General features: G+C 37.2%; 3 protein-coding genes across 3 annotated transcripts in view; all 3 read left to right on the forward strand.

Annotated features, from left to right (window-relative positions):
* The window catches only part of LOC111602285 (neuroguidin), a 41,707-nt gene that overhangs the window by 3,612 nt on the left and 11,910 nt on the right, over positions 1-26,185 (forward strand). The window lies entirely within an intron of this gene.
* On the forward strand, positions 8,004-10,029 carry LOC111602315 (phospholipase B1, membrane-associated). Its single transcript, XM_023319318.2, has one exon. The coding sequence runs from the start codon at positions 8,562-8,564 to the stop codon at positions 9,909-9,911; it is 1,350 nt and encodes a 449-aa protein (XP_023175086.2). The 5' UTR covers positions 8,004-8,561; the 3' UTR covers positions 9,912-10,029.
* Positions 12,152-13,580, forward strand: LOC111602286 (phospholipase B1, membrane-associated-like). The gene has a single exon (XM_023319287.2). The coding sequence runs from the start codon at positions 12,152-12,154 to the stop codon at positions 13,487-13,489; it is 1,338 nt and encodes a 445-aa protein (XP_023175055.2). The 3' UTR covers positions 13,490-13,580.

Here is a 26,185-nt window from a genome sequence, read left to right on the forward strand (position 1 = left end):
ATATAATTTATCATTTAATATTTTTGGATTGTTAATCAAATCAATAAAATCAAAATTAAATTTATCCATCAAATTCAACTTTCCAATTTTCTGCTGTAAGCACAAACGATGAATATTAAAATACCTGAACTCCTTTTTTTATTAGGTATTAAAACCTTACAATGAACAAATAAACAAATTGACAATAATACAGTTACTTTAACATATTGCAATACTCTCATATAAAATACTTAATTAATAAAAATATTTGATTATACAGATTCTAAATCTAATTATATTTTCAGTTTTTATGCTATAAATAATAAAATGACTGAAAATGTAAAAATATTTTCTCAAATAATATTTTAAATAAATATAATTGATAATTATGCTAAGCTTTACTTGACTGTTATGCCATTCTTCTTCGTCTCACGCAAACACTCTTATTTTATAGAGTATCTGCAAATCAACCTTTTGTCTGCTCTGTATTCATGCTTAATTGCTGCAACTAAAACATAAACAAAATATGAAAAAATGAAAAAAAATGCAACTGAGCTGAGCTTCTCTTCAAATTGATTCACTCTCTCCCGCTGTAACTCACTGTCTGCCTCTCGCTCTCTTGCTCTCTCGCTCTCGTGCTCTCTTACCCGCCGTTGCTCTTCAGCTGACGCTTCTCTTGGCATTAGCTGCGAGGTTATAGAGTTTTGTAATAGCTGATGGGTTTATTGTGCTATTGTCGCAGTCTTTCAAATTAATTGCAATAAATGAAGAAAAAATACAATTAAAATATTCATTTATTTAGTTTTTTATTTTTCAATATTTAATCGCATACATTTTTTAGATTCTTTTAAAATGTATATTTTTTTAAGCTTAAAAGAGCTTGAGATACTTCTAATATTATATATAGTGTCATCTAGAGTTTTACTATACAAGATAATAGCAATGTTGTACAGCCACAATGTACAGCCACATTGTAGTCTTTATCATCTACAGTTGTGTAGAACGAACTTGATATGCCTCGTGTCGGTGTTGCAATTGAACAACTCTGACAACCTTTACAGCAAAAGGGCGGACTTGAAATTAGGGACCTGGTAGATAAGGTATATTTAGTATAGTCCGAGTGAAATAATTACGCCAGCAAGATCAACTTGTTGAACTGGAATTATATGATGTGGCGAAAGGGAAATAATCGATTAATAAATGTAGTTTGTGTTATTAACATTATTATGTATACTCGTGTAATATTAGTTACCCATTCTGGCTTGACAATTTTCAGGGTTTGTTGTTGTTGTTTTTATCTTTTCGTATTCATCGCATTTCCTTTGCGCGTTCTTTTCGTGTCTGCAACTTGTTTTGCAATTGATATGATTCGAGCGTAATTAAAAATGGTTGCTAAATTAAGTTTTAATTGTTTTTTGAGTTGTGCTTTCGAGTTATCTCTAACGTACGCTCTTGTCGTAACAAAAATTTGTTAACTGCATATTTTAATACTGTTTTTATTTTCAAGGCTACATATGATAAAGCTGCTAATTATTATTATGGTAAATACTTTGGCTGTTTTAGCCAATTAAATGTGGGGCTGTGTTATGATATATTTAAGTATTTTCCTGGAATAACTTTATTTAGTTCAAAAACTGGATAACGCAGCTCGTTTGCTATCTATATAAATCTACATCCATATAAACACAGCTTTGTTCGTAAAAATAGTAGCGCGAATGGCTGTATATAAATTCATCAACTCTTAAAGGCCCAAAAACGTCAAGTATTTTGTCATTTGCAAATGCTTTAAATAAGAGAGCTTCACCCTGCAAATCAATTAAAATATTTGCAAATTACCCTTCATTAACTATTTAAATGCTAATTTGCAGCAACAAAAATCACACCTGTCATTAGGAGTAACTTTTTACAACAGTCTGGCAACGCTGGCACAAGCTTTCAGTGCTCTCTGTCTCTAAAGCTCAGCTCAACGCTTAAGCAAACCGAACTCTTAAGCTGGCATAGCAACAGCTAATAGAAAAATCATACAAATCCCAATTAGATTTGCTATGTGTACATTGCTTGAGCAACGCAACATGTTGCGGCAACAATTAGTACGAATATTGGACTGGCATTCTGCAGCAATACTTCGCTAAAGCTTGCTTGGCAACATTGTTGCTGCGTCGTTCCGCCGTGCAACAAACTGTTGGCAACTTAATGAGCCTCAATTAGTTTAAATGAAATGAAGCTGCGGCATTTTGATAGACTGCGTAGACTCCGTCACCAACTAGCCACAACTCCAACTGCGAAGCGTTTATCTAATTGAGTTTCATTGAAAGCGCACACAGTTTCGGAATGTGCAATGGAATGTCAGAGATCTATGAGAGTTTTGCACTCGAATGGAGATGATTTAGAAAACCAACAGCGCAATAAATGCAAAAAGTTTGCCATATGACATAAACTGCACGTGAACTTACTGTTATGCGACTACAGAATACCCTATAAGCATTTTAAACAATGCCCCAAAATATGCTATGAAAAGTGGCAAAAAGCGGTTGCTGGGAAAAGCAATTATTTAAATTGTTGTAAATTATTGTTCGCTTAAGAACATACTTAACAATCGTTTATAAATAATTTAAGACTGCAAACGTATAATTTATAAGAAATTACAATAGATAACTTTTCTAAGAGCCAACTAATTGCAGCGTTTAGAATTTGTATTTACTTCAAGTAGCAACAATTGGAGCGAGTTAATGATGCTCTACAATGAGTGCTCAGCTGGTAGATACCCTGTAGGACAGGCTGAATCACATGTTGCAACTTGGGGCTGCTACCATCGACCAACCGCCTCGAGTTTCGCATTCAAGATGCCCGCTCTTACAGCTTAAATTTATTCTTGATAATTCAGCCAACATCTGTTTATATAAAATACAAATTTAATTAAATTATTTGACTTTTCTTAGACGTAAACTGGAATTTTCGAAATTGCTGTGAAGATTCCCCTAATGAATACACTGAATATTTTTGGATACCTTTAACACATTGAAGGTTTTTTGAACATGTGTGCAACAGGCACAAGAAGTTCTCAGATGCGAGCTAGTCTGCACTCTACATACAGAAAGGAAGCTAAGCACTTCTAAAGATGTGGATTATGCAGTTAACAAACTGCAAGAGGAAATAGCTAGAACTTGTATTTTGTTGAAATCTTTTATAAATCTAAATCTAAAAAATACAGCAATAAAATTGAGTCGAAAGAATATTTAATTTAAATGAAATAAAGTATGTTCAAAGGTTTCTCAGTTACAAAGCAATAGTTTCTCAACTTTACTTCAAGATATTTTTAAATATTTTTTGGTAAACATAATAGAAATCTCCTATAAAAATAAATGCATAATTCTAGCGAGAATTAAATTCTTTGCATATTTTAGTCTCGTTATTATATTTCCTTAATTTGTAAATAATTGAATAAATCTATCATGAATTGAAATATTAAAATATTTAACAGATATATACTAACTATACCGTCAATACCTAGTTCCATTCTATCAAAACATATAGTGTATATAGGGAAGAGTATTTTATAGTTTCGTCATAACAATTTCCATTGATCTCACTTTTAAGGCTCATATACTCGTATGCCTACCTCAACAGAGTCAGCACTTCAAAGTGACACCCGTATTAGAGGTCTGGATTGCCCCACGTACAGTCGCAACATTAAACTCGGGTCCAGAACTCAAGACTCCGAATGCTATAAAACAAGCGACCTGTTAGATTAAGTGCGCCTAAAAAATGTAACTTTTTGGGAAGTTTTTAGAAGCCAGCAGCCAATGATCGAGTGAAACTGCGCGGCATCAGTTGTGCTGCTCTGAAAATATCAAGTTAGAAATGTTTGTATTGAAGCTGTTGCCGCTGCTGTTGCTGCTGTTCTGCCTGGCAGCCGCTCGACCAGGCATTGAGAATCATTCAACACGTTTGCTCGACCGCCACGGAGCCAAACGCGTTGAGTTTCGGTATGCCAATCAGGAAGAAGGCTTGTACTACACAGAGCTGGACACCAGCTTGCGCGATGTCCTGCTGCAGATGCGTAATGTGACACAGCAAATGCTGCTCTCGCAGTTCGACTGGATACGAGCCAGAAATCTTGAAGCTGGTCACATGCAGCTGCCCGTGCTGCCGAGCGAAAGATTCCCTTGCGATCTAAGCGAAGGTCGCTCCCCGGAGATACCTCAACACATCAGTCAACTACGACCAGGTGACATAGATATCGTGGCGACCTGCGGCGATTCATCCAACTCTGGCACGGGCATCCTGAGCCTAAGCGAACTCGATGCCTACGTGGAATATCGGGGCTATTCCTATGCGGGCGGGGGCTTCGAGAGCTGGCGCACAGCTCTCACGTTGCCCAACATATTGAAGCTGTACAATCCTCGCCTGCATGGCTATGCCGTGGGCCACAGCCTGGGCGCAGATGTGAATGTGTCGCGTTTTAATCTGGCTGAGCCCATGCTGAACATTCAGGACTTGCCATTTCAGGCGCATGTGCTGATCGAACGTTTCCGCAGAGATCCCAAGGTCAACTTGAAAGAGCACTGGAAGCTGCTCTCCATTCAGGTGGGCGCCAATGATCTCTGCTCAGAGATGTGCAACGCTCCCGATCCGGAGCACTTTCTGCGCATTGTCGCTCGTCAGCTGCACGAGACGTTCAGAATACTCAAAGACCAAGTGCCACGACTGCTAATCAACTTCATCATCCATCCAGACATCGATGAGCTGCTCAGTCTCTTGGCTCGAGCTCCGGCCAAGTGTGCTCACCGCGTGCCCTTCTTCTGCGCCTGCCACAACAAGTACAATCAGAAATTCCTGTACGATGTAGCCAAGCGTTTTCTTAAACTCCAACTCTCCATTGCCGCCCTGCCCGAGTTCCGCAGCGATGACTTCGCCATTGTGACCCACGGCATACTGAGAAATATAAGCAGCTTATGGTCGCAGCAGGGCGTCATGGACTTGCACTTCTTTGCCAACGACTGCATACACTACAGTCAACTGGGCCATGCCGTTCTAGCCAAGATATTATGGAATAATATGCTGGAGCAAACGGACTTGAGCTCGGTTGAGTCCTGGCGAAAACCCTTTAGCCATTTGCTGTGTCCCAACCAGAAGAGGAAATATCTGAGAACTGAAAGCGACGTCTTCTAGAGAACTAGAACTGGCTTAGATTATTTTATATAGACTTTATTCTGTCAAACTCGAAATTCTCTGAAATTCAGCTACAAATGAAATTCTTAAATGTAATTAACATTATATAATATAAAAATTTCTATGGGGCTCAAAGTTACAACTGCTCTCAGCACAAAAGATCAGCTGTTGCCTCTTGGAAGCTTTAATTTACTTAATGAAACGATTTACTTAATGAATTACTCGACACGAACTCGGAATACTCTAAGAAAACAGCGCGTCGAGGCAATGAAACTTGAATACGGGAGAAATATATGAGCATTCAGAAATATCAGAGCAATGTCCGACCGCCTTCAGTTCCAATTTAACACTGCCTAGGGAAAGCGAGCACAGGGAGAGCGACAATCCCACCCCAACTTCAACGGCTGCTCTTGCAAATATATTTACCTATTACTCTGTAATTCAAATAATTTAATAGATATAGAGATAGAGATATCAAGCGATATGATGTTCCTCTTAATGCTTGTCTCATTGGAACTTCCCTTGTAGAAATTTGGATAGATTACTTTACTTCATTATTTACTATTAAAATTCGTAAGACACTGCAAAACATGGCGCTCAATCGAGCGGATGCTTTGATGACCAACAATAGATTCAAGTTGCCCTGAAATATTGGCCAGACATGATTGTTGCACGTAGCATCGGTTGAACTTGATTTCTTAACTGCGTTTTACTAATTCTCTTAATAGATTGCTTTCGCACAATTCTATAGACATCATCTTCAAATATGGGGAACTCAGCTTTGACATTCAGAGTTGGCAATCAGCTCTCACCTCGATCGGTATATAAAAGCCCTTAAAGCCACAACTTTGTGGTTAAGCGCCAAGGCACAGAATAGAGGTATGTCCGGGGCCAAGACAACAATTTGACATATGCCTTAACTTTGGAAGCAGCTAAACATGGCATAAGTTAGCTATGCTTTCAGCTAACTATTTGGGATGATACGCCTACGAATACGAATATATGCACACTAAGCGCTTTAGCTGGTAGCAATGGATCCAGACTGATAATAAATATATCCAAGAATATATAAAGTTACTCAAAGCCATGCAATCCCCACGGGATCTGCCTCTGACTAATGGGGCCTTTTCAATTCGAGTTTCCGTATACATCACCTCGACTTTAGCGAAATGAGAGTTGACTGCGTTGCCTGAGCTTGGACGCTATTATGAATGATACGGGTCTTGTCTTAGTCATGAAATACTTTACGCAACGAGAGGCTACCTGCAACTGAGCAGTTGACCTCAGTAATACGTGATCCTGACAACGACAACGATGAGCAAACATTTCTGCGTAGCGGCTACATAGCGGAAGTTCCAAGACCTGAACAGCCTTCGTGGCATCAACTTTATCCGAGACACACCTATCTACACATGAGTCAAGCCCCACTCATTTTATATAGTTTATATTTTTAGATCACTTCAATTCACTTCGCTCATTGTAATAATATGTCTATATATATCAATATACATATATATAAAAGTATATGTATCTTTGAGTATGTGGGCAATAACCCAGATCAAGTACGAATAAATAATGTAAGGTTAGATTTTTGCATAGACAGCACTTAGATCTCAAGACGTCAGTTCCTTTGACAAATATATCTATGCAAACAATTAGCTATTAACATTTGAAGTGGGCTTAAAACAACCGAAACAACAGCAACAAAAACTTTGCTCTAGCTTAATGAGTAAATATTTGTAGAGCTGAGCTTTGAGCTGAAATCACGCATAACAATTGGCGGAACTGAGTAACAAAATAACTGATGCAGTGACCTGCGTCATGAAGGGTGTAGAAATACTTATTGTTGATAGTGTATATTAGTTTTTGTAGACATTTAAAATAATAATAATAAAATGTTTTCTATATATAATATATATTTCTTCTTGAATTAAATTCACGTTTAATTATATTTTATTTTAATAAAAAAATAATGTATTAATATATTAATATATAATATATAATATATAATATATAATATATAATATATAATATATAATATATAATATATAATATATAATATATAATATATAATATATAATATATAATATATAATAAAATAATAATATAATATTTTATTATATAATATTTTCGATATATTACATATTTACATATTTACCTGAATTTAACCTGATGTTAAGACTTAGATAAGTTCAAGTCTTGCAGCTTGCCCGAAGCTCTGATGTTTTTCAGCTCAACTACATTTAAGCTAATGATAACTAGCTTTGCAACGGGTTTACTGAGTTCAGTTTTGGGAAACATCGTAACGTTCAGAGTTAGGAGAGTAATTGAGCTCCATTCTAAGCCCCTGTCAAAGTGTGCGCAACTCTAGCTCCAATTTATCTACATGTTTATTCAGATACATATATAAACATACTTTTTATATTATATGAAACATTAATTGTTGTTTGTCATGTTGTGGTAGCATCAAAATGTTGTTCGCGCTCTTTCCAAGGTAACTTCATTTGTTGTGTTTGTTATTGTTTTTGTTTCGTTGTTTTTATTTTGATTTTTATACAATTTTCGACAACATCTTTGAACCCTACGCACTTGTAAGTCGAGCCCAAGCAGTGGCACAATTCGTCTGTGCCATTTGCCGTTGTTGTTGCTGTTGTTGTCGTTTTAATAGTAGCTAAAGTCTCGGTCAACGCATTCGAGTCAAGTTCTGTAGTGACAGCTCTGAACTATGCCGGGTTGTTGTAGTTGCTGTTGCTTTTAATGGAAGGAATTGAGTGCTCGAGTAACTCAATGAGCGCTCAAACAGAGAGCTGAAACAGCCAACCTTATATTGTTTGAGAGGCCATTTATAGCAACATTTAAGCGCTTGACGCACTAGCGTTCCGTGTGAGAACGGTTCGAGATGTCGTTGTGCGTGCGTGTCTGCTCGGCGCAGAACTAGAAAGGACTGAACATGTATCGCTCAGCCTGTGGAAAAGTGTCGAAATGAATATCAGATAAATTGTGAAAGTCAAATTCATTACGTTCCACATACAATCCACATGCGTTAAAGTGAAATTAAACCAAATCTTACGTTCCACCTAAGTACACAGACACTAGAATGACACTAACTACAATAAAAGATTTGACATTTGTGAAAAAAGTATCGAAATCAAAAAACATCGAGATCCACATATCATCCACACACATTATATAAGTGCAAATGTGGTATACGTTATAAATGTGATAGATATTTCCCAATAAAGTGCAATAATTAATGTTCCACATAACATCCACACTCGCTAATGTTAACAATATATAGTACAAATTCTAATGTTACTTGTTAAAAGGAATATAAAGTAGAATCCACATACAATCCACGAAAGCAAATGTGCTCCAAGTGACTGTTATTTCCTCATAGCACATAGGCCACAATGCCAAATATACGCAGCAGTATATTTGTGCTCTTTGTGGTGCTTTGCATCGCGTCACACACAAATCCTTATGTCCTACGTCCTCGCCTGAAGAATCGCTCCCATCAGCTGCTGGGCAGCATTGGAGTGCATTCCAGGCACTTCAACCCGCTTCGACCGGTTACAAATGGTGTACCGCAATACACGGATATTGATCGCAATTACCGCAAATTGTTTCTCATAATTCGTGGAACCTTGTTGAGTCCGGCGCTGAATGACATTCCAGCACTCTACAGGCACAACAGGCATGAGGGCAAAATGCAGGTTGCGATTCCCAATCATGTTCCATTTCCCTGCCCGCTGAATAATACACGATCCCGAACAACGCCGACCTCTGTGGAACGTCTGCGACCTGGCGACATAGACATTATTGCTTCCATAGGAGATTCCCTGTCCGCTGGCAATGGCATTGTATCCAGCAATATGGTCGACCTGCTTAAAGAGTTTCGGGGTTTTTCGTTCACTGGCGGAGGTTTGGGCACCTGGCGCACGGCTCTAACGCTGCCCAACATACTGAAAGTCTTCAATCCAAAACTCTATGGCTTTGCCACGGGCCACAGTCTGGTTGCAAACCATGAAACTTCGCATTTTAGCATTGCAGAGCCCATGATAATGTCGCACGATCTGTTGTATCAGGCACGTGTGATCATCGATCTGATGCAACGCGATCCACACGTGGATATGCAACGACACTGGAAGCTGCTCACCGTGTTTGTGGGTAACAATGACCTCTGCTCCGACATCTGTCACTGGGACGATCAGCAGAAATTGATCGATCGCCATGCTAAAGATCTGCGCCAAGCCTTTCGCCTGCTACGGGACAATGTGCCGCGGCTGCTCATCAATCTGGTGGCAGTGCCCAATATTTTAGCCACGATGGGTCCTATTAAGGATGTACCCTTCCAATGTTTTTTGGTGCATCGCCTTGCCTGCAATTGCCTGTTGAGCGATCGTCTGACCGCTGCCGAGGCACAACAACGACACAACACGATTCGGCGCTGGCAACAGGTGGATCTGGAGGTAGCACGTTTGCCTGAGTTTCAACGAAAAGATTTTGCTATTATTGGCCATCCCTTGCTTATGAACCTAAGCGCGCCCTTGCTGCCCAATGGTAATGCGGATTGGCGCTACTTCTCCCACGATTGTTTCCACTTCAGCCAGCGCTCGCACGCAAGCGCCTCGAGTCTGTTGTGGAACAGCATGTTCCTGCCGGACGAACAGAAACCGCGACCCACCAAACTGCCAGAGCCTTTCGAAAGGTTTATGTGTCCCAGCAAGGAGCAGCCTTTCTTTGTGGTGCGACCCAGCTGAAAGAGTTGAGAATCGAAATGAATATAATTAGGATATTAAATTTTGGATATGCTGGTATTATAAATAGTCAAATTGTGGGGAAATAACTGGGAGGAATTTAAAAATAAAAATAAATACCCAAACGAAATGTTTTGGAAACTTTTGAAATTTTCAATATTATTTTTATAAAATCTGCTGATTTTTATACCCTGAATCCAACAGCCGAGTCCGGCCTGCTGTTTGCACGCGTCATTCCCGCAAATTTATATGTGCGTAGAAGCAGCTTTAAATGAGTAGATAAACAGCAGCTCCGCAGGGTTCAGAATATCTGCTAGTCGGGCAATCCTGAGCCATTTTCGTATCTAGCTGATGTATTTGTAAAGCCATATCATAGGCAGATTGGCAGGAAATCACTTAATCTCCTTGTTAATTATTTGTTTAAGTAAATTAATTATATTCTAAGTCATAACGACTTTAAAATTAATAAAATGAGTTTTCGAATTATTTATACTTTTTGCTTATAAGAAGTCATATATTTATTGGAATTGCATAGTTAACTGAATTCTTAGTTTCGATAGACTCTCTATCATTGTCTAATTGTGTAGCTTTTTGATCAAGCTAATTGGCAATTTCCATCACATTGCTCTCATACAGAGCGATCAGTATTTAAAATAGTCGAATGATCCCATGGTTAATATGAAGCAGCATTGAAAGCTGCTCACCCATCTTGCACAATACTTGAAGCAACCTCTGATGTACCATGTCATCACCATATAATGTATTCCAATATATAGCGATAAGCAAACATTTCTGCATAACAGCTAGGTACCGGAAGTTCCAATATCTGAACAGCCTTCGTGGCATCAACTTTATCCGAGACACACCTATCTACACATGAGTCAAGCCCCACTCATTTCATATAGTTTATATTATTTTATGTCTATATATATAAAAATATATATTTATATATATAAGTATCTTTGCGTATAGGAGCAATAAGACAGATCAAGTACGCATAAACAATGTGAGGTTAGATTTTTACATAGACAGCACTTAGATCTCAAGACGTCAGTTCCTGTGACAAATATATCTATGCAAACAATTAGCTATTAACATTTAAAATAAGTTTAAAACAACCGAAACAACAGCAAAAAAAAAAACTTTGCTCGCGCTTAATGAGTAAATATTTGTAGAGCTGAGCTTTAAGCTGAAATCACGCATACCAAATTTCGGAAAGGGGAGTAGAAACTGCTGATACTGTGGCGTAGGTGCAGGGTGTAGGCATACTTAGCTGTTAGGTATTTAAAAGGAAAGCACTTAAACAGTTAAAGTAATCATTACTCTATAGCATATCATTTCGGAGAGTCCTAATGGTGTTCCCTTTTATAATTTAATAAACATGATTAATATAAACAAGTATGAGTGCTCTAGTTGGAATTGCTCGACTGAGAGATACCCTCAACCCTGCCACTGGCCACTTCAATCAACTCATATATATACTAATACTCATGCAGGCACTTGCTGTGCTTACTGCGATTGTGGAGTAACTTTTGTAGTTTCTTAAGAGATTGCTGCGTTCATTCTGACGGAGACTAAGCAGAAAGACAGACATGTCTCTATCCCCTCAGCTCAGCGTCCTAATCCGTAATATATATATACTTCTGCGTGTTACATATGCTTTCCCAAAACCATTATACCTAATATTCCCATTTTGAATGGGTTCGAGGTTGAACCTGAGTTGTAAACAATCTTATTTGTATGACATTCTTAAAACTCAACAAAATAAAAGTTATGAGAAAAGTGAAATATTAAAGCGCTGGACGCATTTGCATTTCGGATGAGAACGCATCGAGAAGTTGATCTAAGTGCACGATTGCTGAAGTAGAAGACTAGAAAGAACTTGAAAAGTATCGCTTGATAAAGAAAAAGTGTAAATGAAAGAGAAATTGATTATATCCAGCTACAATCCACATGCGTTAAAGTGCTGCTTACAAGATAAAATACTGCAGATAAAATACTTATTCTACGTTTTCCGATAAGTCATTTCGATTGGACAAAAAAATATAGCATCGATATGCATAAAAGTGCTCAAGCTAAATTAACATACAATACACTATAATACAAATTAAGATCAATGTTAAGAGGAATTTTATTGCTAACAAAATTTTACATATCGTATCGATCCACATACAATCCACACACGCAAATTTGATTAATGTGTGCAAATAATTCATAAAAAACTCATGTTACACATAGCCAAAATGCAAAATAAATATTTTCTGCTGTTTGTGGTAATTTGCATCGCCACACACACAGCCGCCTCTTCTCTACATGCTTTGAAGGATCGTTCCCAACAGCTACTAGACAGCATTGGGCTGCGTGTCAATCACGTCAATCCACTTCGACCGATAAGAAATGGGGTCCCAGACTACACAGATATTGATCGCAGTTTTCGACAATTGCTGCTCATATTTCGTGGAATCTTCTTAGGCTCGGCCCTGAATGGTGTTGAGGCGCTCTACAGAAGCAGCATGCATGAGGGCAAATTGCAAGATCCGATTCCCAAGCATGTTCCGTTTCCCTGCCCGCTGAATAACACACGATCCACTAGCACCCCGATCTCTGTGGAACGTCTGCGGCCTGGAGATATAGACATCGTGGCCGCCATAGGCGACTCCTTGTCTGCTGGCAACGGCATTATCTCCCGCAGTGTTATTGACGTCCTTAACGAGTTTCGGGGTTTTTCGTTTTCTAGCGGAGGTTTAGGCACCTGGCGCACGGCTCTGACGCTGCCCAACATATTGAAAGTCTTCAATCCGAAACTCTATGGCTATGCTACGGGCCACAGTCTGGTTGCAAACCATGAAACTTCGCATTTTAGCATTGCAGAGCCCATGATAATGTCGCACGATCTGTTGTATCAGGCACGTGTGATCATCGATCTGATGCAACGCGATCCACACGTGGATATGAAACGACACTGGAAGCTGCTCACCGTGTTTGTGGGTAACAACGACCTCTGCTCTGACATCTGTCACTGGGATGATCCGCAGAAGTTGATCGATCGCCATGCACAAGATCTGCGCCAAGCTTTTCGCCTGCTACGGGACAATGTGCCGCGGCTGCTCATCAATTTGGTGGCAGTGCCCAATATTTTGCTCGCCGTGAGGCACATAAAAGTAGTGCCCATCCAATGTTTTTTAGTGTATCGTGTTGCATGCAATTGCCTATTGAGCGATCGGCTGACTGCTGCAGACATGAAGCAGAGATATAACATTATTCGGCGCTGGCAACAGGTGGATCTGGAGGTAGCACGTTTGGCTGAGTTTCATCGAATGGATTTTGCAATTATAGCTCATCCTGGGATTACAAATCTGACCACGCCCTTGCTGCCAAATGGCAATACGGATTGGCGCTATTTCTCCCATGACTGCTTCCACTTCAGCCAGCGCTCACACGCAGCAGGTGCGAATCTGTTGTGGAACAGCATGTTCCTGCCGGACGAACAGAAACCGCGACCCATCAAACTGCCAGAGCCTTTCGAAAGATTCATGTGTCCCAGCAATGAGCAGCCTTTCTTTGTGGTGCGACCCAGCTGATAGCGCTGAGATTCGAAAAGAATATAATTAGGATATTATATTTTTGATCTGCTAAATTATTATTGTAAATAGTCTATGAATTTCATGAATAATTTACTTGAACGTTACTAAATTAAAAAAAAAATCAAAAATTTATTTTGAGATGATTAATTTTTATTTTGATTCATTTTTTGTGATTTGACATAATTTTTTTTATATATTTTGTGGGGTATAGCAAAAATGCTTAGAGTGGATAAGCATCAAAGAGCATTGAAACACTTGAAAAAATATTAATAATAATATAATACATTAAATATAAATTTTGTATAATTTTAAGTTTATTTTAGGAAAGCGATTTAATTTTTTTCCTTATATGTTGGCCCCTGAGCTAAAGATTCTCAAATGTATGAAAGACACTAATTCAAATATCAACTTTAAGTACGATTCGCATTTAATACAGCATGGAGCATATTCTTATCGATCAAATAAGAAGCGATCCCAGGGCTAATATGGATAAGCATTTAATGCTGCCTATCTCTGCTGGTTTTTATAAAATACGATCTTGACCGCGGCTTGTTTGGGGAAGTTACAATATCTGAACAGCCTTCGTGGCATCAACTTTATTCGTGACACACCTATCTAGCCATGCCTCAATGCCTTTACTTTGCATATATAAATAAATATATATATGTATGCATATGTATCTTTGAATTTATGGGCAATAACCCATATCAAGTACGAATAAGTACAGATGGGCTAGATTTTAGCATGGATTGCTTTTATATAATATGATACTTTAATAAATATGTCTTTGCAAACTTTTAACATTTAAATTGACCGCAAAACACGGAAACATCAAACCATCAATAAAAATGTTGCTTGAGATTAATGTGCAAATGTTTGTTGAGCTGAGCTTTGAACTGAAATCATGCATAACAATTAGGTGAAAGGGCAACAAAATGAATCCAAATAACAGTGAAAATATTATATAATGAAACAGAACTTGGAAAAAGTCTTAATATTAGTATCTATAAAACCAAAAAAAATAATAAACATAATATTATAAAAAATCGAGGCCAAACTTAAGTTGACAATATTCTTATACATATATATAACATAATTAAAAATTGACAAAAAAATAGCAACCTTTAAGTGCTTGACTCAGTTGTGCCTGAGAAGTAGTTATATGTGGATGATTGCTAGAACTAGACTACGACCAGAAAGGACTCAAAGGGTATCGCATAGTATATCAAAAATGAAAAATTAAAAAAAAAAAACCAATTAAATTCCACATACAATCCACATATGTTAAAGTGCTACATATATTTGTAACTCAAGAATGAAATCGAAAGCTTTTGTGGTAGTCCACATTCTTAGGCTATTAAAATACTCAAGGATATTCAGATATCAAGCTAAAACATGCAATTCACTCGCGTTTTTGTGAACTATAGCACAAATTATGAAAAATAGAATATATCAGTTACTAAATTCTACGTTTTCCTTGCACTGCAAATAATTTGACAACACATTCAAAATGCTAAACATCCTATCTGTGCTTTTTGTGGTACATTGCATCACGTCACAGACCAATCCTAATGTCTTCAATAGTGAACTGCAAAACTGTTTCTAGCTCATATGTCGTGGACGTCTTACAGCCACAACAGGCATGAGGATAAATTGCAAGTAGCGATTCCCAATCATGTTCCACCACCATCTACCTCATAGTGGCTTGAAAACTCAATTTCCATATATATCATGATACGATTCATTTGAAATACTTTTTAGTTTTTTTTAATTGGAAACACAAGTATTATTTCCACCATTTCTTCTGCTGAAGCTGTTTTAAGATATTATTTCTAAATTACATTTACTTTGTGTGCAGCTGCAATTACGAACTTATTCTCAAATTATTTTGGGTTTAATTTGCGATCAAAGTGAGAGCAACTCTTAAAATCTGCACCTGTTTAAGCGACCTAACAACCACATTCCACATTATTTCTTCTTATCCAGTCATTTGGCTCAGCTCTGCTCCCCCTTTTAGCCAGCTCCATTTCAATTAAAATATTATGCAATTTTAAATATATACATATATATATTTTTAATTAATTAAAAAACACTAAAAAACAATACACCGCCCAGCATAAAAATTCATTAAAAATACTTTTTGCTTATATCGCAGAAAGTATTTTTCCTGTTTGTTGCGGAACCAAACTCGAACCCGAACCAACGTTTCAACTGTACGCGTGACAACGCCTGCTTATTACGCCTGCTGGACTCCTCCGGTTGCCCGCCCGCTTAGCCTCAGCCTTAATGCAGCAGCAAAAAAATATATGTATATGTATATATATATATAGATATTTTTTTCATATCTATGTAGCATTTGCATATGCAGCGCAGCCACCTGCAAACCGGACAGTTGCCAATGGGCGGCGACCAACCCCCAGGACTCCACACATGGCATATACAAAAAAATTATATATATATTTATACGCCCACTGCAAACAAGGCTTGGGCAGAGGTGGGCGCGGCATGTGGGCAAAAAGCAACCAAAATAAAAAACAAAACAAAGTAAGAAAAAAAATCTGAAAAAATTGTGGCCGCGGCAGCTGAGGCAAGCGTAAGCCAGAGAGGGGCGAGACAGGGCAGGGCCGGGCAGGGCAACTGCAAAAATTATATTAAAAATGCACTGTCCGAATAAAGGGCGTTACACACTCGCACACAGCTGGGAAACACACACGCTGACAAGCTCTTAAACCCTCGCTCCCAAAAAGAAAAAAAATAAATATATGTAAAATAAATGGTAAAAAAATGTAATAATAAAGTTGAAGCGCTTCGCGAGGGTCTGGGGCGGTCCATATCGTTGATATATACTCTTACTCCCTCTCTCTCTCTCGCTCCTTCTCTCTCTCTCTCTCACTCTTTATATATTACATATTAAGCAACAGCAAAAGTGTCCCGTTGCAAAATATGCAATTTGGGTACCAAAATAAATAAACCAAATAAACGAAATGGAATTACAAACAGCCAAAAAGCATTCGAAAAAACCAAACCAAACCAAAAAAAATAAACCCCAAATGATAAATAAAATTTAAAATCTCGAGCCTTGATTAACCCAAACGAGCATTAGGCCAGCGAAGAATGGGCATCAATTCCATATGCACGAGTACACTAGGTAAAAAGCAAAGGCAGAAGACTATCCGACTAGGATATACCCAGCAGCTTTGAGCTATGTTTTAAGTTGAGTAAAAAGTAAAATATTTGTCAACTCCATAAAACATTTAATATCTAAACCTCGTATAGTTTTCGAGTTAACAACAGTCTAGTTATCCAAAACTTTTATAAACTCTTTCTGTTTAAGGTTTCTCAAACTATATATCTCAAATGTCAAGTCTCCAAGCCTCTAGCTTTTGGAGTTTAATCGACTTGACCAGCTCGATCAATATATGCTATGCAGCACACCTCTCCTTGTCTCCTGTTAGCTCTAGCACACAATTGCCCCAAGCCAATATACCCATTTTGCAGAAAAAAAATAAAAGAATATATCCAAACACATTTCATCAGAATAGAGCTAGAACGAGGAGGTTGGCCAAAAAGCGTAGAGCGAGATGCAAACTGTGCATAAATATAATATGATTGCAAACAAAAACATTTGAGCCATTTGAGCTTGTCATTTGTACCAAGTTCTATTATTTTTTTTGTGCTGTTTTTCGCAGCTCGCGGCATTTGGCAGCTACCACCCACAGAGCTGGGTATATAGAGTATATTTTGGGTTGGTCGCGGAGCTTCGAATTCCGAGTCCCGAGTGTGGGTGTATCGACAATGCCAGACATACACTCGTGTGTAAAATCCCGTCAGCTGCCTGTTTCGGATAGCGGTATATATATATTTTTTCTCTGTTAGGGTTAGCTAACGCCAAAACAATCAATACAAAAATATCTGGCATATACGAGTGGAATTTCGAATTCAATTTGTGCGAGTCGATTTTAGATGGGCTAACGAATAACTTATACATATTTATAGAATCTTTTTCATTTGCTTTTCCAAAAAAAATGACCAAAAACATTTGTTCAAAAGGTACACTTTCATGAGATTTAAAGCATTTATAGTTTTTAGATTTGGTCAATAGTTGAGTTTAGTTAAGTGTCTTAACAGGTTTATGTAACTGTTATATAATATATTTATGAAGAGATATAAAAGATATAATTGTCTTGAAATATTTTATATTTTAATTAAGTTAAAATAATTTAAAATAGTTTAAATTTTTAACAATAATTTTAAATTATTTATTTCATGCTTTTTTGTTCAAAAAAATGATTATATACTTCTGCTAAATCAATTTCTAGATTCTTTAGCATTAATTTCTATTGAAATATTTTTTTTATTTTTAATTATGTTGAAATTTTTTTTTCATAATTTGAAAATATTTAAATCTTAATTTAAATTAATTTAAGATTGTTTATTTCATCTTTTTTTTCAAATAAATTATTCTATATTTCTGCTGAACCAATCTTGTCTTAAATAATGTTATTAAAAAAAGTTTACTTTAACCAAACACCTATTTAAATACATTTCCACACATCAGAAAAAATACTTATTGAGTACTTAAAAAATGCTTCAGTTTCTGGCTTGATTTGCTGAACTTTCGCGTCAGATTCAAAGCAATTTGATCAATTCTCGTTGATGACGGCGCCCCTTGAGCTGCTCCGACTCCAACTTCAATTGCAGTAAGTCAACGAACCGACACTTAGCCAGACAAATCCATCAAGACAGCACATCAACTGAGCCAGACAGCCGGCAAGGCGTAGGAAGTGGGGGCGTGGTCTAATACGCAATGGGCATGAAAATGTCTGCAGTTAGCCAGCGGCAAACATTGAAAGTGGTCAGCCAGAAGATGGGATCGGGGTCAGCAGAATGGCCATTGGCTAGCAGAAAAAGTCAACGCTTGACATTAAACAGCGACAACATTTTCGCTTTGCATGCAAAATGCCGGCACAAAGGCGCACAGGATGTCGCGACTCGCATAAAGCAACTGACAATCGCAGCTTCCCAGGGCCATCAGCCGATCCGGCCAACGCCATCAACTCCAACCGCCGTTAACGAACCGCTAAAACATCAGCCAGGCCAGACCAGTCAGCTAGCCAGACGTTGGCGGAAATAGAGCAAAGTTTCGCAGAAAAAAAAAAGCTGTAGCAAAAGGGAGAGAAAAAATGGCACACAAGCTACTTGAGCCGAACGTTCAGCAGGCACTCTGCAGCAGCCATTGGGGCGGGGAACCCTTTTTTCCGCGCTCAGCCAGCAACGGGCAACGGGAAACGAGCCGTGCATGCGGTTGACGGGTTAAGGCGGACAGTTGACCACCACACACTGGTCAGCTGAACAGCTGGGCAGTTGGGCAGTTGGTGCAGCTGGAGTGCGGGCGGCTCTGCGTCTCTGTGCAGTCTTTTCATTGTTCGCCCGCTGCCCATTCTCAGCTTAATGGTCATGATTTTGACGGCTGTTTAGTGCTTCCCAGCAGCTCCCTTGCTGTATGCTAAGGCTAATGGAAATCTATGTGTGTGTGTGTGTGCTGTTTGTTGTTGTAATTTTTAGCTGCTATTCGAATGATTTTGCAAAGGTGCTTCCTGCTCTTGAAAGTGTACGGAAAGCGGCAGCGTCTTTTAATCAGCCAGTAATGGCAATGAAAGCTGACATCTGGCTTACGAATCAGCTCTATGAATGCGGACAGCCACTGACATGAGAAAGGAGAGTGCCTAGATGTAGGTGTGTGTGTGTGGAATTGGTAGAAGAGTTTGATTTCAGAAGGCGTAATAGCATTAGTCCATAAACTATATTCTACAGATTGACTATCAAACCCTTACCCTAAACGCTGCAGGCAATTTTAGATTTAGTTTCAATCAAAATGTCTTATTTTAAATTAAAAAATATTTTAATTCATTATGTCTTTAATATGAAAATGCATCTATTTAATTATATCTTCATTTTATTTTATCTCAGCCCCAGAGATTTGATCGCCTCTATATTTTTCTTCGACTTGTGTGTTGCTTTCCAATGTCAAATATTTCTGTAAAAATGTTCTGTAAAACTTGAAATATCGGCATTATGGTGTATATAAATATAAAGCCCATTATCTACAAGCTTTTATCGAAACAACATAAATGAACATAAAATTATTGTTTGGTGCGCTTTTTGAACTGTCGGAGTCATTGGTCCAGCTCGATGATTGGCATGATTGTAATGATGTCAAATCGGTAATCTAAATTGCACCTTGTTGCTTAAATCAAGTAGAAGCATTAATGTCTTAAAATGTTTTATGCAACAAAGGACTTTTCATTGATATTAAGGATGCACTTCTTTATGTTATAGTGATTTAAACTTGTGTAACTCTTAAAAAAACACTCGATATATAAAATTGAATTCTAAATTGCTCGAAAATATGTAGTTAACCTGTTCATTTGCATAATCTGTTCCACTTACGTTTCTAAAAGCTCATCTGATGTCTGATATCGTCCGATAAATTTCCTTTAACAGACTCGCCATTCAAGTGCTTTTGAATAACTCGAAAGTTAGATCCATTTGGCCACTATGAATGCATTCATGCGAGTCTTACCGAAAAACCCAAAAATTCGAACGTATGGAAGGAGCGCCATACAAAATTCAAATATGTTTCACATGCTGCTACATACTCGCATGTGCCACATACATATAGCCATCCATTTGCTTATGCCTTTTTGCCATTGTTTGCACTACACTTCAACGCACTTTCGTCATTGATCCAGCGGACTGCGCTATGCAATCCACACACACAAACTCGCACACTCGCTGCCACAACTCAACTCAAACTCCAATTGCCGCATTTTTTCCACACACACGAAGAGAGAGAGAGAGTGAGTGAGATGAAGCAGACGCCGTCTATCTCGTACTACTTGCAGCGAGCTTTTTATTGAATTTGCCTTCTACCAACAACAGCAGCAACAACATTTGACCAGGCCAACTGGCTCGTAGCTGGGGCTTGTTGCATTATGCCGGGACATACGTTTTCAAATTCCATTCCTGCGTAGATTCAATTTTGTTTTTTTTAATATTTTTTATACTCTATTATATAGAGTATTTTAATTACATCGCCTAAAATGTGACTTACAGCTGAAGAAGAAGCGGATTTTAAATTCTTACTTCAATGTATTCCTCCTGATCCGAACATAGAGGTAGCCTTAGCCAGGTTAAGAACGAGCTAACTTGTAGCCTTTGTAAACTGGCCTTTCAGCTGATTCTGGCACTTGACTAACTCGATTGGATTGGAATTCTGTTGAAAAAGTCGAAAAAAAAAATAATTTCAAAAATGTTTCATTTCTTAATAAAAGTTAATCGATATTAGGAATATACGAACTTCATTCCACTTTTCACATATAAACAAAGCTTTTAAATATATATAGAAAACTTTTCTTTAATATAATCGTTAATAAATAAGTATATTTATTATATATATAGATCTATGATACATTGAACTTTTGTATCTTAGCATCTTTCTCGCATGTTAAGTAACACTCGTTCATAATATAATATATATATACATAACTTATAATATATAATATATAATATAATATTTTAAAATGCTGCTTCTTCTAGGAAACTTAACATTCGTTTCATCGAAGGGATCTTTTTCTTGAGTCTTTTTCCCCTTTTTCGTGTTTCTTTTTTCAAGATATCTTGATTTAAGTCAGCTCAATAGGTCTTTCAGTTTAGCAAACATACAATATTCATATGCTGAAAGCAAAATAAACCATATTTGTACTATTCCAAATTAATATTTGAGCTGTACGTTTAGACATATAAGGCAAAGGTACATAATCCTTGACTTGTTAAAGCTGGACTCTTTCTTTTCAAGAATAAAATAATTCTTGTTTTTTATTTTCCATTTGTATCTAAGTATAGCAGTAACACAATATTATTATTATAGAAATTAAACTACTTAATAAATAATCTTACTCTATTGAAGAAATCAATTGAAAATAATTAATTTTTTGAATGCAAATTCAAGTGACTATTTAAAGATATTCTGATCAAACTCAACAAATATATTTATATAACTTTTATAGGAACAAAGAGTTCATATATAACGGCCATATATCACCTACTAGAGTATATGGACTTTGGCACGCAGAGGTTATTCCTGCTTTGCTTGATTTTTTCCCATTACTCATATATGTATATTGTTGCTTGATGTGTGTGGGTGGTTGGGTGGTTGGCTGGTGAGGGTAGCCTCTGCTGGGAGCATGGTATGTTGCCAGGTTGCCACGTGCAGAGCAACGGCGCTAAGCTTTGACTTGGGATTTGCATTTTTTACGCGCCATGGACCATCGCCCCCTCCCCTTTCGCATGGGGAGACTGGAGTGCGGGGAGGGGTGGCAATGGTTCCAGTTTTGCTGATGTTGTGATTTTTTTATACCATGTTTTTTTTTTCATAAAAATTCTATTTTTTTGTTGCCTGTTGACGCTTTTGCTACGGGTCTTCCTGCGTTTTTTTGTGCCATAATTCTACGTATTTTCACTCTCCTTCTCTTTGCTTTTAATGTTCCCGGCTTTCTCTCGCTATCCTGTTTTGGGATAAAAGTCCATTTCATCAACGGGGTTTCCGCTGCTGTTGTCGCTCTTCTTCTTCTACTACTACTACTTCTTCTTCTTGTTCGCTTTGTCTGATCGCGTTGAAATTGTAATGAGATTTCTGCTGCGAAGGGTTGTCTGCAATTTTACGCTAATATGGCCAGAACCCGTCTATTTATTTTATGAAATTTATCTGCGGCTCGCATCGAGGCGTGTTCGCAACGGGTCCCCTTATATTCTTTTTCATTATTTTCCATTTGCGGCTGCCAAAAAGTGGAAATGTGAAAATGTGAAAATGCATTCATCACTCAAAAAAACACAATGTTGGGGGTCTCTCTCCCTCTCTCTCCCCTCCTCCCTAACTTCTTTTGTTTACTGCCCCGTTTTTGGTTAATTTCGCTCATGTGGGTTTTAATAGATTAGACAAGAGTTTTTTTTTTTTTGGCTTGTTTGTTTCGGACTGGGATAGCTGTACAATTGGGGGAAAACAGAGCAGTGCTCTCCGGTTCATAAAGAAGGCTTAGACTTTACATACATGACTGCCTTTCGGCTGGACATTTCATACGTGTTGCAGTTTGTCGACTGATGCTGTGAAGAGGGTTAACTGCTGCTGAATTGTCAGGGTCTAAGCTGTGAGCAATGGGCCCTTTAACAACGATATATATAATGTGTTAAATGTGGCGAACGACAGTTTACGCTTATGGTAATAGGCAAATAATAATTATATATTTTATTATCAAGTTATATTATTATTAATAATTTAATATTCGGCTTGACTGCTGTATTAATTGAGCTTCTATTATGCACTAAGAATTGTTTAAATGAGTTCCAAGTAGACCAGATGACTTAACATAACAATAATCTGGTTTTAATACCACAAAATATCAGATTTCATCTTCAATCAACTGAATCTTGCTTTCAAAGTTAACTCAAAGCACTGCGAGACTCAGAAATACCCTGTTCAGCAGCTCAATTTTGGCGGAATGGCGTGAAACTATATTAAAGTACTCCATATTTGTACACATTTTTGAAGTATCTGGCTAAGAGCTTTTACAACTCTAGAAGAGCTGAAAAAGTATAACTCAATATCCTCTTTCAGCAATTTGAACTCCAGGTATTCTCAAAATTATTGTTAACCTGATGCAATCGTTTCATATCTGCACATAGGGTTATAGGTACAAAGGGTTAGCTCAAAACATCCATGTTTGGCGCATTTAAACAAGAAAATACAGAAGGGCAGACATACAGACAAACAGCCAGAGCCAGATTGACTTAGCTCGTTGTGCTGGCCTTGAATATATATATTTATATATATATATATATATATACTTCTGCCTGTTACCTAAATTTTAACAACAGATTATTATACCTCGAATCTACATTTTCATTGACTTCAGTTTATAAGAGCATAGAATTTGTTTACTAATCAATGGACTGCTTGGTTATTCGTAAACAGTTTACAGAATTGATTAGCATTTGGATAGCTAAACTAATATTGAAAGTTTACTTTATCTCAGCAATATTTTCTAGAATAATATTGATAGAGTCTTAATTAATATACAGATAAATAAATTTCTATGAATCTTGTTTGCCACCCCGTTTGTTTGAGGTAAGCTGAGGTATGACTAGGTCTTACCTCGCATTCACACGCCAATATATGATATTTTCTTTATGTATTCAGAAAACTTTATACAATTTCATTTCATTTCACAATGTCCTTCATAAAGTATATAAAGTTATTCATTTCAAAATAATATTGCAATCAAATGCATTCAGTTCATGTAAAATATTTAATTTGTTGCTCGCTGGTATTCAGTGGTTATTAAACCGTTTGCAGCTGGATAAGCCCGCATATCCACATGCAAATACATATATATGTATATGTATATATATAGATATATATCCTGTATGTATGTGTGTACATATGTACAATTTCCTATCTCTAAAACAATACACATTTCCAATTACTCGACAGTTGTGCGCTGTCCTAGCTCCAACTCCAGGATAACGAGTCTCGTTCCACACGTTGTTCATTTTGTTGCTGTTGCTATTGCTGTTGTTGTCTTTTGCTGTTGTTTGGCGGTGAGGCTCAATTGCAAATTGTATTTAAAATTTATATAAAATGCGCGCCGCATTTGTTGCTTTTGTCACAATGTGTCTGTGCCAACTCTTGGCCAGCCAGCCACCACCGCCTGTCACTCCCCCTTTTTTATTTGAAGTGCCAGCCCCGCCCCGCAACAACAACATCAACAACAACAAAAAACAACAAACAGCCAACATACGCGGTTATTTTTGCCATACAATCAACGCGGCCAACGTGAAAAATTCGCGCGATTTATGCATGCATGGAGTGCCATAGAGAGAGTGTGTGTGTGTGTGTGTGCGTCTGTCGCTGTCTCTTCCTGTGCCGCCTCCCACACTCCATGCCTTCATTCCAATTGGACAAGCATGTAGTATGCGCCCTGCCCTGGCGAGTCACCAAAAACTCGACGCTTGTTTATTTTATTGGCACGTAAATTTAATGTCGAGTTCTATATATCCGTTCCTATATGTATAAATATATATAGGTACACATATATATATCTATATATATATATATATATATTTATATATATATATCTATACAGGTTTACCATTTCTGCATTTATATACGATTGTGTTTTGTGTCCCTCTGTGTGTTTGTTTGTGTGTATTTATAAATACATTTTTCCGAACACAGCAAATGGACACACCCATAGCAATATTAACGGGCTGCTCAGATATGCTGGGCATTCAAATATGTAGTTGGTTGGGTGTGTTTCCCTATAGAGATATCTCGCCAAATAGAGTTGCTCGCAAATGGTCGGATAAGAGCTGAATCCTGCCGAACTGCCCGACTGAATTTGATGGCCACTTTAACTGAAATATGAAAAGAGTAAAAGAAAACATTTTTTCATTCAGCCAGGTGTACATATTGATAGTGCAGAGAGGCCATATGGAGTGAGAGATGGAAATAGAATTCAACTGTCTATTATTTCACAATGGAAAGGGAACTTCTATTACCAGCTTCGCTTGTCTGATGGTAGATTTGATAGAATAGATTTCGGCTTTCAGTTCTTGTTGAATAAAGTTATTCATTCGTTTTATGTAACTCTCTAACTTATGTTATTCACGAGCTTAGTTCGACAGCTCCTAAATTATATATATTATGTTTGTCGCTTATGAACATTAGCTGTTCATTACTGGCATGAGATCGATAACAGATTATCTTATATAAATTTTAGTCTATGGACTCAGTAACAAATCTGAATAGAATTTAAAGAACTTATAGAATATCTGAATCATACAATATATCGAACAACATAACTTATTGTTCATGGAACGATATGTTACTTTCATCTTCAACAGAGTTAAAGCTCAAAAAGTATCTCGTATGATCGATTGTACTCTCTTGTTAACTAATCTCTCAAAATATTTAGTCCACCATTTGTAAACAATGCTTATATGAGCCCTAGTAATCTTAAGGCATTTTCATTTCTTGATTTGATTTCAATTCAATCAAGTACAATTTGTCTTCATTCAAACTTATTATTGTTCAACAACTCTATTTAATTACACAGAACTATAGTAAAATCTTTTTGTTTTTAAAAGCCTTGAAAACGAAAATTTTGAAATGGCTTCAAATTATTTTATTTTTTAAAGGTAGTCAAAACTGACTTCTCTAATTTTTTTTCATTTTGTTGAAATAGTCAAAAATAAAATGATCTAATCAAATCTTTATTTATATTACATACTTTGGCTATTTTAAGAAAATAATTTTAGCAAGCCAGAAAACTTTATAATAATAGAATTTTTCTTAAAGATGGACTTTCCTTATCAAATTTTCATAGCTCGATAATCCATGTATATTAAAGCACAAGACTAATATTTGGAATATATTTCCAATTAATATAGTTACAAGGTCAGCTAAGATTCTAGATTTGTAAAGAAACCTCGGACGCTCCCAGCCCTGATGCTCGTTATCCATCAAACTTAGAGAATTCAACTAGCAAGAGTAGTAACTCAAGTTTTGGTATATCATCAAAATATCAATTTACTGTAATTATCCTTGAGTCAGACATTTGCTAAGATATGGTTTTT

This window comes from Drosophila hydei, unplaced genomic scaffold (genome assembly GCF_003285905.1).
Source record: "Drosophila hydei strain 15085-1641.00,03,60 unplaced genomic scaffold, DhydRS2 tig00000149-arrow-pilon, whole genome shotgun sequence".
Taxonomy (NCBI): domain Eukaryota; kingdom Metazoa; phylum Arthropoda; class Insecta; order Diptera; family Drosophilidae; genus Drosophila; species Drosophila hydei.